This window comes from Lissotriton helveticus, chromosome 7 (genome assembly GCF_964261635.1).
Source record: "Lissotriton helveticus chromosome 7, aLisHel1.1, whole genome shotgun sequence".
Taxonomy (NCBI): Eukaryota; Metazoa; Chordata; class Amphibia; order Caudata; family Salamandridae; genus Lissotriton; species Lissotriton helveticus.
Window position 1 is genome coordinate 430,081,907 of NC_136068.1, and position 18,377 is coordinate 430,100,283.

Here is an 18,377-nt window from a genome sequence, read left to right on the forward strand (position 1 = left end):
TTGCCGGCGGGCGCCGCTGCGGTTGTTTTGCCCTTGTTTTGTCTAACATTTGTGCCTGTTTTATATAACTTTGTTTTTTTTTCCTTGTTTTCCTTGTTTTGTTGAGAATTTGTGCCCGTTCTGTTTAATTTTTATTTCCCCCGTGTTGTGGTTTCCTTCCTTGTTGTCCGCCTACCTTCGCCGCCCTCCGCCCTCCCTTCCCGCCACCGCCGCTTTTCCCCGCCCCTTTTTCTATTCTGTACCCTCCCCGCTCCCGCCTCCCAGCTGCTCCGCCCACCCGCGCACTTCGCCTTAAATGGCGACCGTGCGAACGCGCAGCGGTCACGCGCAGCGGGCGCGCCGATTGTGCGCCGAAGGCGCGCCAAAGGTAAGCCCGTCTGCGCCCGTCCGCGACCGGATCGCGACCAGCGCCAGGACCCCTGGCCCACGAAGACCCCGACCGACCCGCAGGACGTACTCAACCGCCACCCTCAGCGCACTCAACACCGGCCGACGCCCAGAGTGCCACCAAGCCACACCACGACGCACCCAGGGACCCTTCAGCTGCCACGCCTGCAAGTTCTCCTGCATCCGGACCTGCCTCGCACCAACACCCGCCAAGTCGAACACCAGCAGCACCCACCTCAAGTGCATCCTGCTCAACACCCGCTCCGTCCACAGACATGCCATCGAACTCTGGAACCTCCTCGACACCACAGCTCCAGACGTTGCCTTCCTCACGGAGACCTGGATGAACGCCTCTTCAGCTCCCGACATCACCATCGCCATCCCAGAAGGCTACAAGATCGTCCGAAGGGACCGAAACGCCAACCAGATGGGAGGAGGCATCGCCATCATCCACAGGAGCACCATCCGTCTCACGACCAGCACCGACAACTCCCTGACCACCGCCGAACACCTGCATTTCCAGATCCACACCAACCCGAACACCACCCTCAGAGGCACCCTGATCTACCGACCCCCGGGACCACGCACACAATTCAGCGAGGACATAGCCGACTTCGTCAGCCCACATGCCCTCCCCTCCGCTGACTACATCCTCCTGGGAGACCTCAACTTCCATCTGGAGAACAACAACGACCGCAACACCAGCACCCTGCTCGACAACCTCGCCAACCTGGGACTCAAGCAACTGGTGTCCACCCCCACCCACCTCGCCGGACACACACTCGACGCTGTCTTCTCTTCCAGCAAGGACATCGTCTTCAGCCACGCCACAGAGCTTCAATGGACGGACCACAGCTGCGTCCACTTCACCTTCAAGAAAACGACGACCCACCACCACCAGCAACAGGCCGCCCGCAGAAGCTGGAACAAGATCACAGCAGACCAGCTCGCCGCTTCCCTGAGTCAGCACCCTCCTGCCAGCTCAGCGAACCCCAGCCAGGCCGCCGACAACCTCACGAAGTGGATCAGCAACTGCGCGGACGAACTCGCCCCACTGAGGACCCCGCCCAGCAGACCCGGCAGCAAGAAAGCCCCATGGTTCACCGACGAACTCAAGAGCTCCAAGAAGAACTGCCGAGCCCTCGAGAAAGTCTGGAGATGGGAACCGACACCGGACAACAGGACCTCCTTCAAACTTGCCACCCGGAAACACCACCAGCTGATCCGCGCCGCCAAGAAAACAGCATTCAAGGACCGGTTGGACAACAACGCACACAACTGCAAGGAACTCTTCAACATCGTCAAAGAGCTCTCCAACCCCAGCGCAGGAAACAACGACATCACCCCATCACAAGACCTCTGCAACTCCCTGGCTTCATACTTCCACAACAAGATCGCGGACATACACATCAGCTTCAACAACCAACCAACGCACACCATGACCGAACAACCACCCCCCACCACCACCCTCCACGCCTGGACCCCGATCAGCACCGAAGACACCATCCGCACGATGAACTCCATCCACTCCGGATCACCGACCGACCCCTGCCCTCACCACGTCTTCAACAAGGCCGACGCTGTCATCGCACCCCACCTGCGAGACATCATCAACACATCCTTCGACACCACCATCTTCCCCGAGAGCTGGAAACACGCCGAACTCAGCGCTCTACTCAAGAAACCAACAGCGGACCCCACCGACCTCAAGAATTACCGCCCCATCTCGCTCCTCCCGTTTCCAGCCAAAGTCATCGAGAAGACCGTCAACAAGCAGATGGCCGCCTTCCTCGAGACGAACGGATCCCTCGACCCCTCACAGTCCGGCTTCCGAGCCAACCACAGCACCGAGACCGCCCTCATCGCCGCCACCGATGACATCCGAGCCCTGATGGACAACGGAGAAACAGCGGCCCTCATCCTCCTAGACCTCTCCGCGGCATTCGACACGGTCTGCCACCGCACCCTAGTACGGCGCCTCAGCAACGTCGGAATCCAGGACAAGGCGCTGGAATGGATCATCTCCTTCCTCGACGGGAGAACACAGAGAGTCCGCCTACCACCGTACAAGTCAGAGGCCACCGAAGTCATCTGCGGCGTCCCCCAGGGATCATCTCTGAGCCCCACCCTCTTCAACGTCTACATGAGCCCCCTCGCGGCCATCGTACGCAAACACAACCTCAGCATAATCTCCTACGCCGACGACACCCAGCTGATCCTCTCCCTGACCAACGACCCCGCCGCCGCCAGAGCCAACCTGCACGAAGGGATGAAAGAGGTAGCCGAGTGGATGACGACCAGCCGCCTGAAACTGAACTCGGACAAGACGGAGGTCCTCATCCTGGGCTCCTCTCCCTCCGCCTGGGACGACTCCTGGTGGCCTCCCGCCCTGGGCACCGCACCCAAACCGACAGACCATGCACGCAACCTGGGCTTCATCCTGGACTCCTCCCTCTCCATGACCAGGCAAGTCAACAACGTCTCCTCGGCATGCTTCAACATCCTACGCATGCTACGGAAGATCTTCTGGTGGATCCCCACCGAGACCAGGAAGACCGTCACCCAGGCCCTCGTCACCAGCCGACTGGACTACGGCAACGCCCTCTACGCCGGCACCACCGCCAAGCTCCAGAAGAGACTCCAGCGGATCCAGAACGCCTCAGCCAGACTCATCCTCGACATCCCACGAACCAGCCACATCTCCGGACATCTGAGAGACCTTCACTGGCTCCCCGTCAACAAAAGAATCACCTTCCGCCTCCTCACCCACGCACACAAAGCCCTACACGACCAAGGCCCGAGCTACCTCAACAGCCGAGTCAACTTCTACACTCCCAAACGCCACCTCCGATCAGCCAACCACGCCCTCGCCGCCGTCCCCCGCATCCGAAGAGCGACTACAGGAGGAAGGTCCTTCTCCTACCTGGCCGCCAAGACCTGGAACTCCCTCCCGCCCGACCTGCGCCTGACCCAAGACCACCTCTCCTTCAGGAAGAAGCTGAAGACCTGGCTGTTCGAGCAGTAGCGGCTCCCCCCCCAGCGCCTTGAGACCCTACGGGTATGTAGCGCGCTTTATAAGTGTCACTGATTGATTGATTGATTGACTGGGGAGCAGAACGTCGAAGTCCAGAGTTTCTTCTTGTAGAATATGTTCTGCACTACTGACTAGGTCCCTCCCCTGGGTGGGACCAGGAAGGGGGTGGCTACACCCCCAATCCTTTGTACGGCTTCCCGCCAGAGCTGGGGCAGGGATGCCCCAGCAACTGGTTGGAACCGGTGTATGCACAGGACACCTTGTGTGCCCCGGGCAGGTCTCATTCCTTTCAAGCCTACCCTACCCAATACACAAAATCCTGTCTGGGGTGGTGCTAGCACCTCCCAAGGAAGGAAACCCTTTGTCCAAGCCGCCCTCGCTGGAAGGACTCCCAGCAGCAGGAGGTCAGACTTGTGTCTGTGGTGGCAGCATTCATTTTGTGATGCCAAGGCTCGAGTTAACCGGGGTTCTCAGTTACATACATGTCGTGTCCCTCTAGAAGGGTGGAATGCTACCCCCGTCGCCAGAATTGGCGAGGGGGTAGTATTCCAAATCGTATGACACCTTACTCGACATGTTTTGATAATGTTATACCAGAGTTGGCATTTAACCGCGAGGATTATAATGCACTTAAGAGTATATGGTATAGCGTTATCATGGAACAGCTATAAGGACTTGATTCCGCAAGCTGCAAACGGGCTCAGCTCATGCCAGAGCACCATCTCACATAATTCCAAGCACTCTGCCTTCAGGATTGATAAGGCCTTCCATAGGAGTGACTGATAGGAATATATGTGTCCATTTTAGGTTTAGATATAGGAATACTATATCTAAAGCAAAGGGTGATTACACCACCTTGCCCCAGCTGTCGTGCAGCCAGTTGTGTCAGTTTAGATGGCCAGCCAGAGGTGGCATAATACATGCTTCAGCCCCTGGTAGGCCCTGGGTACACCTATGCCCTGGGTACCTATGGTACACTGTACAGGGACTGATAAGGTGGCCCAGTACCAATTGGTAAATGCACGTAAGGTGCATGGTTGTCAATTTAGAGAGAGAACAGCTAGGCTGTGGGTCTGATTAGCAGGCCCACAGCCAGGGAAAGTCGTAAACCAGTGAAGCAAAAAGCAAAAATCTGGGGTGACCATAGGATTGCAGACCCCACTCACCTACAGGCCCATGATGTAGGTAGGGTCCACGGGGGCGCAGGCCGGTACTTCCTTTCAATTCGTGGGTTCACCACCCATGCTTTAGTGGGCTCTTTAAAAATGTCATTGGCATGTTTGAGCACACCTTTATGCATAGGCAGAGTCTTTATAGACCTCTCAGATGTGGAGAACGTATCAAAAAGAAAGTCTTCCTCCACGGGGTCAGCGTGCATTTCCACGCCATGGTTAAGTGCCGCTCTCAATTAGTGCGTTGAACGCAGCAGTATCTTCAGTAGGCGAAGGCTTGATAGCATATGAAAGAGTATCCGGGGTGGTTTGTGGAACAGCAGGGTCCACAGTGTCAGCCCGCGGCTGTGACTCATCTTGATCAGTGTCAATGGGATAGTTAAACTGGTCCCCATTGTCCCCTCCTTCCATATCCTCAGCGACATTTGTGGGAGAGTAGGCATAGTCCTGATCATAGGATTGCATAGGCTCAAAAAGAATAGGAGAGGTGGTAGAGTCTCTTTTTCTTTAGTGGTATCCTATAATGTTCCATAGGCGTTTCAGGCCTGATCTTACGCTTGTAAACGGTGAGTCGACCCGAGTCGGAGTCAATGTAAAATTTGGACTGGTTGTTGTGGGACGGTGGCTGGAACACAACATCGTCCGTCCGAGGCTGAGAGGTGGCGACAACCGACGTTGACTTGGAAGAGTCTGTAGCCTGTGTATGTGGAACAGTTTTTGGCCGAGCCGTTGGAGGTAGTCTGAACTTTATTGGCGCTGTGAGCATTGGTGACGGACTGACCTTCTTTGATGGAGGCGCGGTCTTCGAGTCGACCGACTTCGATGGTTCAGTGCGTTTGAGGCCTTGCGTCGTCGAGCCGTTGTTGCGCCGCAGGAACGCCCTTGTGCTTCGACGCGGGAGGGTCTGTCGATCCCACTTTTGGCCTCAGGTCGAAGGCCTTGACCCACAGTGGCTTCTTCAACTTCGGATCGATGGTCTTTTGTGCCTAGAGTCCTTCGGAAGAGCCGCCATCTTTGGAGCCGGAAGTCGACGGGAGCGTGACGTGCTTTACCGTAGACACAGGCGTAGTCAATCCGATCTTCAGTTCGACGTCCCCCTTCGACCCCAAGGGGTCGACCGCACGTTTCGACTTGGAAGGTTCCAAAGTCGTCCAGCTGATGGCTGTTTTAACCAGTGTCGGTTTTGATTTTGTGTCTTTCGCTTTCGATTTCTCCACTGAGAGTGGTCGATCGACCGATGGCTCTTTGGAAATGTCCTTAGTCGGGCCTTGAAGCGGGACTAGAGAACGGTGTTGAAGATCTTGGCTAAGGCCTTCCGGCGATGCCTCGACTTGAGCCGTGGAAGAGTCTTTATGGGCCCCCGCTACCACGGTTGGGCCTAGCTCCTCGCTTGAGTCGTCGTCGACGGCTCCGATAGGTTGGACGTCGTCTCCTACCTCAACGATTTCTTCATCATGGACGTAGAGTTCTTCTACGTCCTCGTTGTAGGTGGCGTCCGGCTCCGATGCGGGATCAGAGTCCTCCGGATCGTCGTCTTGTACATGTTCTTCGTCATCACCACCAAAGAGGTTTTCTGGGTCTGGCTCCGATTCACGCGCCGACTGTCTTGCTGCGCGTCGAAGACTGAGAGTTTTCTTCGACCTGAACTTCGAACAGGCCATGCAGCTGGCCTCGTCGTGGTCCGGTGAGAGACATTTGTTGCACACCGGGTGCACGTCGATGTGGGGATATTTCGAGTTGCAGACGGGGCAGCTCTTGAACGGGCTCCGTTCCATCGTCGAGGGCCTTAGGCGTCGAAAGGCAAAAAGTCTCTCGAAGTCTAGTTCGAAGAACTGGAAAGGTGAAAGGCACTGAACGAAAGACAATACAGACGCCCCTAAGGCCTTTTGGCCTCGAAAAAGAGTAACTAGTATAAATTACGAACGCGAGTTAAGAAGTACATCCAAACCCAATGGCGGAAAAAAACAATCTGAGCATGGAGGGGATGCCCATTCGCACTGTAGTCCAGGGGAGGAGCCACATATCTCGTGATACTTCGAAGACTCTTCCAGGACAACAATGTGCAATCATCCGGACCCAACACTAGGCGGCGATCTATGCATAGATATAAATTCAGCAGCACACATGCCTCGAACACTGCTGCCCTCATCCTCCTAGACCTCTCAGCAGCCTTCGACACCGTATGCCACCGCACGCTGATACAGCGCCTCAGCAACACCGGAATCCAAGGAGCGGCACTTGAGTGGATCATCTTGTTCCTCGCCGGAAGAACCCAGAGAGTCCGCCTCCCCTGTTCGGATCCGCGGCCACCGAAGTCATCTGCGGCGTCCCGCAAGTATCCACACTCAGCCCCACCCTCTTCAATGTCTACATGAGCCCTCTCGCAGCCATCGCACACCAACACAACCTCATCTCCTACGCCGACGACACCCAGCTGATCCTCTCCCTCACCAACAACCCCGCCACCGCCAAAGCCAACCTCCAGGAAGGAATGAAAGACGTCGCAGAATGGATGAAGATCAGCCATCTGAAACTGAACTCAGACAAGAAGGAAGTCCTTATCCTCGGACCATCTCCCTCTGCCTGGGACGACTCCTGGTGGCCCCCTGCCCTGGGCATCGCACCCAAACCAACGGACCACGCACGCAACCTGGGCTTCATCCTTGACTCCTCCCTCACGATGACCAAGCAAGTGAACGCCGTCTCGTCATCCTGCTTCAACACCCTGCGCATGCTCCGAAAGATCTTCCGGTGGATCCCCACCGAAACCAGGAAGACAGTCACCCAGGCCCTCGTCACCAGCCGTCTGGACTACGGGAACACCCTCTATGCTGGAACCACAGCCAAACTCCAGAAAAGACTCCAGCGCATTCAGAACGCCTCAGCACGACTCATCCTGGACATACCTCGCCACAGCCACATCTCTGCCCTCCTGAAAGGCCTGCACTGGCTCCCCGTCAACAAGAGGATCACGTTCAGACTCCTCACACACGCACACAAACCTCTCCACGACACAGGCCCGAAGTACCTAAACATTCTACACACCCACCCGCCAGCTCCGATCCGCCAGCCTCGCCCTCGCCTCCGTCCCACGATTTCGGAAATCCACCATCGGAGGAAGATCCTTCTCCTACCTGGCAGCCAAGACATGGAACTCCTTCCCCACTCACCTACGGCTGACCCTGGACCATCTCTCCTTCAGGAAACAACTCAAGACCTGGCTGTTCGAGCAGTAGCAAACCCCCCCCCCCAGCACCTTGAGACCCTTACGGGTGAGTAGCGCCCATACACATTTTGCTGATTGATTGATTGACAGGCCTGGCAATATCGGCTCTCATGCTCTGGGGACAAGCACAGATTGCACACCTCATGTAGATCAGTGTGGGGAAATTTGTGTCCACACGGAGGGCACTTCTTGAAGGGTGTTCTTTTGCCAAAGGCCCAATGGCACAGTTGGGCCCACCGGCCCCGGCGATCGCCAGAATCGAGAAGGGCAAGCGTTTTTCAACGCTAGTATGAAGGCAATCGCGATCAAAGACGATACAGTCAGTAGAATCAAGGAAAGGAGATCGGTAACAGAACCGAACGATTACACATTCGAGCCCAATGGCGGAAAAAAACCAATCGGAAGATGGAGTAGATGCCCATGCACACTATGCTCTAAAGGAGGAGTCATCTACCATACAAAGACTCTTCCAGGACAACAACAAAGTGTATTAATCCGGGCCCACCACCAGATGGCGATCTATGCACTAGTGTGTGATCTGCAGCCCATATGCCTCGAACATAGAAACAAAATTTGTCTGATGAGAACTGAGAGAGAAGTATAGTTTGAAAGGCATTGCGAAGCGGCACTAATTTGCTTCTAATTTTAAAATTATCAGTGACATTTCAAAAACAATAAATAGGCGCCAGACTAGCATCCAATGTTTTTCCTACACATATATCTGCTGATTTAGCAAACTAATGTGCACAGTACAAAACGTATCTGGCATGAACATCTTTTGGAAATTCACAAGACGTTAATATTCTAAACAAACTGCTGTGAATATTCACAGCTTATGAGACTGCAAATAATACGTGTGAGGGACAACTACAATATTGAGAAAAGAGGTCCAAGCCTACAAAAATAAAGAGGCAATTAGATAGGATTAAAAAATGGCAAGAATATCAAATAATGATTTGTCAACTGTTTCTAATTTTCTCCTAGGTTCTTCTCACTATGACAATTTTCCAAAGGGTCAAATGTAATGCCACATGCACATTTAACTTCATAGCAAGGCTGAGTACACCAGAAAGAACTATTTATTTTTTTAGATAAGTTTTATCAGACCCCGAACCATATTTTATAAAGGAGACTGGACACCTTGACACTTATCTTATGCAGAACTTGCAGAAAAGAAGGCAGACAAACTTGTTACACGTACCTTTCAACATGCACTCGCAGGGTGCAGCTACGACAGACTGCAAGGACAGACCTTCTCTGTAAACACACGGCAGAAAATCTTAAGAGTTCACACCTTTTTATTAATCTCAAATGAGGCAGCCAAAAGAAGACCCAGCAATAATAAAACTCTTCAGGGAGAAGCAATTGTCGGGGTTATCCTATGGACATCAGTGATTCAACTGTGACAGTAGAGCAAAGCAGACACTTTAGGAAAATGTGTGATTCCACATAAGGCCAGGAACAACCCAATGGGGGAACGACAGTATAAGGAGTTTAGGAGACATTTTGATTATGAAAAAGATCACTGCAGCAGTAAAGAGGAAGGATCAGGGCACCTTTTGAAAAGAATAGCAGAACACCAGAGGAAGACTTTTCTTTGGACTGGCTAGGCAGTCCTGCTACAACATTTAACATGATGCAAGCAGATGTTTCCATGGGGACACACAAATAATATTCTGGGTAATTATCTAAGTTGGCTTTTAGTGGCCTGAGGTCCATTCTGTGCATGGGATGGTGATAATGCGGATTTGTGAAGTGCTTGGCAACCTTTGCTCCAGACAGTCCATGGATCTTGAGTGAAGGAGACAGTGACTATGCTTCTGGTGCACTTTGAGTAGCTATGGGCAGGTGAAAGGACCAGCCTGTGCCTGGTGTGCAGACTTAGTACCCTCCTTGGTTATGCTGGTTCCCTCTGTACCCGCCTCTCCTCATGTACCCTCCCTCCTTGCGCTGGTAGCCATCTTTTTGATCTGGAAAAAAAAAAGGAGAAATAAGGAGAGACATTATTACCTGCAGCAGATACCCAAGAACCCCCTCTCCTTCCCTTCCACTCGCACTGCTCTACCTTTTACAAACATTAGACCAGCAACAGAACTTTGAGGCAGGTAGCCTTTCTCCCAGTTCCTGAATAACCTACTGTACAACTAGACAGATCCAATGTAAAGTTTCATGGCCGACACTGCACCTACTTCTATAGTCCTATTTTCTCTCTGTGATGGAACTTTGGGCTTTGTGATCTTCAGATTCTGCTGCTCGGCTCTGTGCATCCTGGTTCCTACTGCAACCCTTCTCTACTGGACTATTTTCAGAAGTGTTGTACTCTGTGGCAAAAGCTATCACTAGATTTCTGTGAATAGGTTATGGGGATTTCCCTGAACAGCATTCTAATTCCTCTAGAACTTATTTGTCTGCAAGCTGTTTTTAACCAATCAAGTTACAACATATTTTTGATAGGTCAGTTTGCATCTGAGGAAAGGCAAATGTAAGACGACATGTTACTGGATTTAAAGTAATCACACGCTTTATCCTTAAAGTGTAGTGACGCTCAGCGATAATTGAAAAGAATATGAATAGGTCTACTTTAATTGCACAATAATGTTAGTATGCCTCTGCATGAATCAGTAAGCTGTTCACAGATGAAAACCATTATTCATTTCGTAATGTTATGCTGCATTGGTCCAATTGGCTACACACAGTGCTATTAAATGCAGTGATGGGGTTTACATGGTGATAAAAGTTATCAACCTGAAGAGACTCGGGGATACAAGACAACTAAGCCCAACTCATGCTTAAAGGCATGGAGGACTAGCAATGGCTGGTGGTATTAAGCTATTCCCACATACATTACTTGAAAATTAAATACGTTAAAAATCAGATAGAATTTACTATATGGGAAAGCCAACATCCTTGTTTTTACAATTCTGAGTAGCTTGGTTTTGGAGGAAAAAGCACCAAAAACAGAAACCTCAATTTCTCAGACTGCATTTAAATTTGTTCCTAATGTTATTTTTCACAACATTGCATCAGAACCAACAGAAGAGAGAGTTCACACTCTATAAACTCAAGGCCTTTCCGGTTAAAAGCAAATTAAATGGTTTACCGGGTAGCAGTCAAACAACTGGACTCCAATCAGTTTTTAAGCTAAGTAAATCTGTACTAGCTCACATTGGTTTGAAGAAGCGGTCTGCATTTGTTGATCTGGCATATTTAAACTATTTTATTCAAGAAAGGCAGAGGAACCGGAAAAGGGTCTGCTAAACATGTGTATTCAGAAGCAAATAAGTATTAATAATTAAGTTTATACTAATCCTACGAATAATCATATTGAAGAACAAGTTACTTACCTTTGGTAACGCATTATCTGATAGAGACAATATCTAGCTGCAGATTCCGAACCTTAGAATTTCACAGGTGTCAGGCTGGATCCAGAAACTTTTTCTCGTACAATACCCATTGCACGCTCAGTCAGGTGGCTTCATTCGGCTCTGCATTACCTGGTCTGCCTCGTTAGAGTTGGTTAGGACGTCACGATCACCTTTATAGGCGCCACCCAGGCGTGCGGACGCCAGTTCTTTATACTTTCTCACACCAGAAGCACAGAACAATGAAGTGACATAGGTGTGTGCCAAAACTAGGGCACTGACAAAGGAAGTAACCCTAACCCTAACACAAGCCCGCAGAGGGGGAAGGCATGGGTGGGTCTGTAAGGAATCTGCAGCTAGATATTGTCTCTACCAAATAATGCGTTACCAAAGGTAAGTACCTTGTTCATCTGATAGAGACTTCAAGCTGCAAATCTTGTCTTAGAATATAGATATCCAAGCCATACCCTCCTGGCAGTGGGCTGCGGACAAATTCCTCACACAAGAAAGGACTGCAGGACCGAACGGGCAAAATGTCCATCCCTGCGGACCGGACTGTCAAGGCAGTAGTGCTTGGCAAACGTGTTGCTGCCTGACTAATGTCAGGGACTGGGACACCCAAAGCCAAGGCCGTAGTTCCAACGTTTCCCCTGGTGCAACGGGCTCTTAAACCCTCAGGGGGCTGATTCTTAGCCAAAGCATATTAGATTGTTATGCAGCTAACGACCCAGCAAGAAATGGTCCTTTTCTGCACTGCCTGACCTTTTTTAGCGCCCAAATTCCCCACAAAAAGTTGGTTATCCATTTGGAACTATTTTGTGTGGTTAAGGTAGAAGGCAACACTCTTTTCGGATCCAGCCAGTGGAGATGCTCTTCTTCTTTAGAGGGTACAAAAGGGTAAACAAGGTGGGCAGCGTGATAGATTGACCCAGTTGGAATGGGGTCACCACTTTATCAGCAAAAGTCATGTAGCAGGGCTCACATGATCTCATCTGCAACTCACTCACCCTCCGGGCAGATGTTATCACCACCAGAAAGGCTGTCTTCATGGTAAGCAGCCAGAGGGGACAGCTGTGCAAAGGCTCGAAGGGCCCACACATGAAAAGTGAGGACCAAATTAAGGTCCCACTGTGGCATGACAAAGGGCACGGGTGGAAAGAAGTAACCCAGCCCTTACAAGAACCAGTTTACAATTGAACACTTAAGAGAGGGTTGATCTGACAGCCCCAAAAAACAGATAGAGCAGACACATAACAATAAATGTAACAAGGTAACAATAAATGAAAAGGAGACAGAGAAGCAGAAAGAGGGCCAATAGAACTTTCTGTAAAATATTATACAAACTTTTGCCAATGGCAGACATATACGGTTTTAGTGGAGGGCTGCCCGGCCACCAAAATAACGTTGCATACTTCGGGAGGAAGATCAAAAGCACTCAACTGCCGCAGCTCAATCTTCATGCATGGAGGTGGAGATTTGACAGGTCCGGGTGGATGACCCTTCCTTGCTGAACAGAAGATCCTATCGAAGGGGCAGCCTGATTGGAGGATCAATGCTCATTTTAGACTCTCTGATACCAGTCTCTGCTTGCCCAGTCCAGAGCCACAAGAATGACTTGGTCCCGGACATTCCAAATCTTCTTCAGAACTCTGGACAGAAGTGGTATGGGCGGAAAGGCATACAATAGGCCTAAGCTCCACTTGCGACAAAAGTGATAGCAGCCTTGGAAACTCCAGCACGCAAAACAGCTGACCTTGCACGTGCTCTTTGGAGGCAAACAGATCCAACCAAGGATCTCCCCACTGTTGAAAGAGTGAAAGACTATGCCCCACCTTCAACTGGAGATGCAATTTGTGATCTGCTAGGCATTGGTGGCTAAGTTCATCTTCCGAGAACCTGCTAGGTGTTGAACCACCAGGGTTATGCGTAGCTGTTCCAGCCATGTCCAGAGATGCAGGGCTTCTTGACATAGGGTCCATGAACCTGCCTGCCAAGTTTTTGCAGTACCACAGTGTGGTGGTGTTGTCCGTGAACACCTGCACTAACTTAGTCTTGACAGAGGGAAGAAATGCTTTCAATGCCAACCGAATCGCTCCAAGCTCCAACAAATTGTTGTGGAGCTCCGACTCAGCCAGAGACAAGTGTCCCCTTATCTCCACCTCTCCCAGATGCCCCCCCCATCTTAGGAGTGACACATTGGTCACTACTGTGTGGTCTGATTGGGGCACAGACAGGGTTCTGCCTTTGACCCAATCACGATTCATAAACCATCACTGCCGATCTCTTGCTGTTCCTTCCGAGATCTGGACTATGTCGGTGAGATTTCCTCGATGCTGTGCCCACTGGAACTTCAGGTCCCACTGCAGAGCCCGCTTACACCACTGGGCGTGCTTTACCAACAGGATGCCGCAGGCTATGAAGCCTAACAGCCTTAGCGTCAGTCACACCAAAATACAGGATAGAGACAAACATCAGAATCATAACATGAATATCCTGGACTCACTGCTCGGAAGCATAGGCCGGAACTACAGTGTGTCCAGAACAGCTCCTATGAAAGGGAGGTGTGACTTTGTGCAAACTATACCTCACTTTGGTATAGTATATACAGAGCCAGCTTCCTATAACGTGCCAGAGTCCAGTGGATCCCAAAAGGTAGGCAGAGGTAAAGTTAGATAGCACCTCACTCTCTATCTGTGGCAGTGTGGGCGAGCAGTAAGGCAGTATCACAGGATAGTGTTAAGCATTTGTTGTACCCACTCAATCAGCAAATTATTTCGTACACTCAGACTGAACTTCAGACCAATTGGTTTTGTATAAAAATATTCTTTGTCATTTTATTTTCTAGAACCAAGTAAGCCTGGCACAGGTAACTCGATAAATACTTTGCAGTAAATCTACAGTTTGAAATGCAACTGTAAATCTACTTTGAAATGGTTACAGTTTGAATTACTGGTAATGCAACACTGTGAGAGGCTGTACATATACTTTGTAATGAAAATTACAGGTAAGTTACTTTGCGTTACTTTTTAGATTACTTTTTCTTGTCAGTGTGAAATGCCTAGATAGCACACTGAGACATGTCCTAGAGAAAAGGCAAGTAAACTCAGTTTTGCACAATTGTTATTTTTCTGGTTTCCATGCAAATCAACTCCACACTTTCAGAGAAAACCAGTCAATGGATTCCGTGTAGAGAAGGAATATGCTACTTACCAGTATGCATCTGTTCTTGGCATGTAGGGCTGCTGACATTTATATCTGTGCATAGATCGCCGCCTAGTGTTGGGTCCGGATGATTGCACATTGTTGTCCTGGAAGAGTCTTCGAAGTATCACGAGATAGGTGGCTCCTCCCCTGGACTACAGTGCGCATGGGCATCGACTCCATTCCCAGATTGTTTTTCGCCATTGTGGCAGAGATGGAGTATGGTACAGTAACAGATGTCCATGCAAGAAAGTAAGAAAGTAATAATGAATGCTACAGCTGCGACAGGCACCGGGGAGGAGGGCGGGCAATATAAATGTCAGCAGCCCTACATGCCAAGAACAGATGCATACTGGTAAGTAGCATATTCCGTTCGAGGCATGTGGGCTGCTGAATTTATATCTGTGCATAGAATGTATAGCAGTCTCTCCCTTAGCGGTGGCCACCTGTGCCAGCTGCAGCAGTCTGAAAAAGAGTTTTTAGAACAGCCTGTCCTACAGCTGCTTGCTGTTTGGAATGTACATCTACACAATAGTGTTTTGTGAAAGTATGTATGGTTGACCATGTGGCTGCTCTACATATTTTCTCTAGAGGAATGTTTCCCAGGAAAGCCATGGATGCCCCTAGTTTGCGTGTAGAATGCGCTCTTGGGGGAACTGTTAAAGTGCGTTTTGCTTTTAGATAACATATTTGGATGCACTTAACTTATCCATCTGGCTAACCCAGATTTTGAAATAGGGTTGCCTTTGTGTTGTGGTGAGACGGCAACAAACAACTGTTTAGTCTTTCGAAAATCCTTAGTTCTATCAATGTAGTATAGAAGTGCTCTTTTGACATCTAGGGTGTGTAGAGCCCTTTCAGGTACTGACTGTGGATTTGGAAAGAACACTGGCAGTTCTATTGTTTGATTGATGTGAAAATGGGATACCACCTTGGGCATGAATTTAGGGTTCATTCTAAGTACTACCCTATTTGCATGTATTTGGATGAATGGCTCTTGAATAGTTAGGGCTTGTAGCTCGCTAACTCTTCTAAGTGAAGTAATTGCTACTAGAAAAGCCACCTTCCATGTTAAAAATTGTAATTCACACGAAATGCAAAGGTTCAAATGGTGGTCCCATTAGTCTGGTTAAAACAATGTTTAGGTTCCAGACAGGTGAAGGTGGGTGTTTTGGGGGATTATTCTTTTGAGTCCCTCCATGAATGCCTTAATTGCAGGTACCCTGAATAGCGACAGATGCTGTCTGTTCTGAAGATAAGCTGCAATGGCAGCTAAATGTATTCTTATAGATGAATAAGCTAGATTGCAACGATGTAGGTGCAAAAGATAGCAAATGATATTTTGCGTTGAAGCATCTAGTGGGTTTATGTCATTGTTATTGCAGTAAATGACAAAACGCTTCCACTTTGCAGCGTAACAACCTCTGGTTGTAGGTTTTCTTGCCTCCTTGATAATGTTCATACAGTCAGGAGATAAGTTTAGGTACCCAAACTCTAAGACTTCATGAGGCAGATTGCAAGGTTCAGTTGTTGCGGATCTGGGTGCTGTATGTCTCCATGGCTCTGAGTGAGTAGAGTGGGTGTTAGCCGCAGTCCTTGAGACACTACGGAAAGTTCTAGGAACGTTGTGTACCATGGTTGCCTCGCCCATGTTGGAGCAACCAGGATTAGTGTCAGTGAATGCTGGCGTAGTTTGTGTGCCACTAGCGGTATTAACGGTGCTGGGGGAAAAGCGTACGCAAATCTGCCTGACCAGTTCATCCATATCGCATTGCCCTGCGATTGTGGATGTGGAAACCTGGCGGCAAAGTGTTGGCATTTTGCGTTTTCTTTTGTGGCGAACAGGTTTATCTCTGGTTGTCCCCACTGTTGGAAGTATGGTTGGAGCACTGCGGGATGAATCTCCCACTCGTGCATCTGTTGGCTGTGTCTGCTGAGCAGATCCGCTACTTGGTTGTCTTTGTCTGGGAGGTGTTCCGCCATGAGAAAAATGTTTCTTTGGATGACGCACTTACACATGCTTTGTGCTAGATGTGATAGCTGTGGAGAGTGTGTTCCTCCCCGTTTCTGAATGTAGTACATTGCTGTCATGTTGTCCGTCCGGATCAACACAGCTTTGTTGCATAAATGTACTTTGAACGCTTTCATTGCCAGAAAAATTGCCATAATTTCTATTAAGTTGATGTGCATTTTCTTTTGTTGTGCTGTCCATAGGCCCTGCACTGTGTACTGAAGGACATGGGCTCCCCATCCTAACAGGGATGCGTCTGTTGTCAACACTATCTGTGGGACAGGCTCCTGGAACAGTCGTCCCTTGCAAAGGTTTTGTGGATTCCACCAATGCAGAGAGTTGTATGCACGACTGGTCACAAACACTAGGTCTTTCAATTGTCCTTGAGCCTGGTTGCACTGCCGTGCTAAGCACTCTTGTAGCGGACGCATGTGTAGTCTGGCGTGAGGGACTATGAAGATGCACAAAGCCATCATGCCTATGAGTTGCATAAACACTCGGGCAGAGAGCGAGTGTTGGGGCTTGAACTTTTGGATTAGTAGCTGCATAATGTTTATTCTTGCAGCGTTTGGGTATGCTTTTGCTGTGAGAGTGTTTATTGTTGCTCCCAGGTACTGCTGTACATGGGATGGGTGAAGGTGAGATTTTTGGTAGTTCAACGTGAAGCCTAGGCTGTGCAGTAGGTGAATTGTTTTTGACATGTGGCTGGCGCACTGCTGGGCTGACATTGCTTGTATTAGCCAGTCGTCCAGGTAGGGATAGACATGAATATGTTGTCTTCTTAAATGTGCAGCCACTGTCACTAGGCATTTTGTGAACACTCTTGGAGCTGTTACACCAGATGGAAGGACTTTGAATTGGTAATGTTGATTTAGTAGCGTGAACCTGAGATACTTCCTGTGAGCAGGATGTATCGGGATATGTAAATATGCGTCTTTGAGGTCCAAGGTTGCGAGGAAGTCTCCTTGCTGCAGCAGTGGTAACACTTGTTGTAGAGTGAGCATATTAAAATGCTCTGATGAGATGTAATGATTTAGGGGCCTGAGGTCCAATATTGGTCTGAGAGACCCGTCCTTTTTGGGGATGAGGAAGTATAGAGAATATACCCCTGTACCTTGATGTTCTAATGGTACTAGTTCTATGGCCCCTTTTTGCAGCATGCTGATGACTTCTTGCTGCAATAAGTTGAGGTGTTCTACAGACATAGGACGGTATTTTGGAGGTATGTTGGGTGGTGTGGAGGTTAGCTCTAGGCAATAGCCATCTCGGATAATTTGCCTTACCCATTTGTCTGCAGTGATGTTTTGCCAGACTGGTTAGAATTGCTGTAATCGTCCCCCGACCGGTGTTATATGGTCTGGGGGTAGCTGTAAGGAGTCACTGTTTTGTGTTGGTAGAGGATCTGGTGGTGTTATTCCCTCGTCCTCTGCCTTTGTTGTTATTGCCACGGTATCCACCTCTATTGTTCTTATTGTAGGTGGTTTGTGGGTTTTCCTTGTAGTTTGTGGTCTGCTGTGATGAGTTGCCTCTGGCAGCACCCCTGTAATTTGAGCGACAAAAGAAGCCTCTATGTTGTTGTGACTGTAGGGCTCCCATCGACTTAGCCGTCTCAGTATCTTTTTTCATTTTGTCCAGTATTGTATCTACACCTGGACCAAATAGGTAGTCTGCATTAACTGGCTGGTTTAACAAAGTGGTTTGTACCTCGTTTTTTAAAACCAGAAATGCGTAGTCATGCATGTCTCCTGATCATAACACTAGTGTTAATAGATCTGGCAGCTATGTCTGCTACATCTAAGGCGCACTTAATGGAGGCGTTAGTGATTAGCTTTCCCTCTTGTACTAATTGTTCAGCCTGTTCTTTGTAAGCGTCAGGTAAATGCTGTAAAAGTGTTTCCAAGGTAACATAGTGTGCCCTGTCATACCTAGCCAACAGGGCTTGCGTGTTAGATATTCTCCATATGTTAGCCGCCTGTGCGGCTAC

General features: G+C 49.5%; 1 protein-coding gene across 1 annotated transcript in view; it reads right to left on the reverse strand.

Annotated features, from left to right (window-relative positions):
* Positions 1-9,099: 9,099 nt before the first annotated feature.
* The window catches only part of EIF3C (eukaryotic translation initiation factor 3 subunit C), a 683,261-nt gene continuing 673,983 nt past the window's right edge, over positions 9,100-18,377 (reverse strand). The window contains exon 21 of the mRNA XM_078652326.1: positions 9,100-9,789. Coding sequence (XP_078508452.1) covers positions 9,701-9,789 — 89 coding nt within the window. The 3' untranslated portion in view covers positions 9,100-9,700. The remainder of the gene's footprint in view (positions 9,790-18,377) is intronic.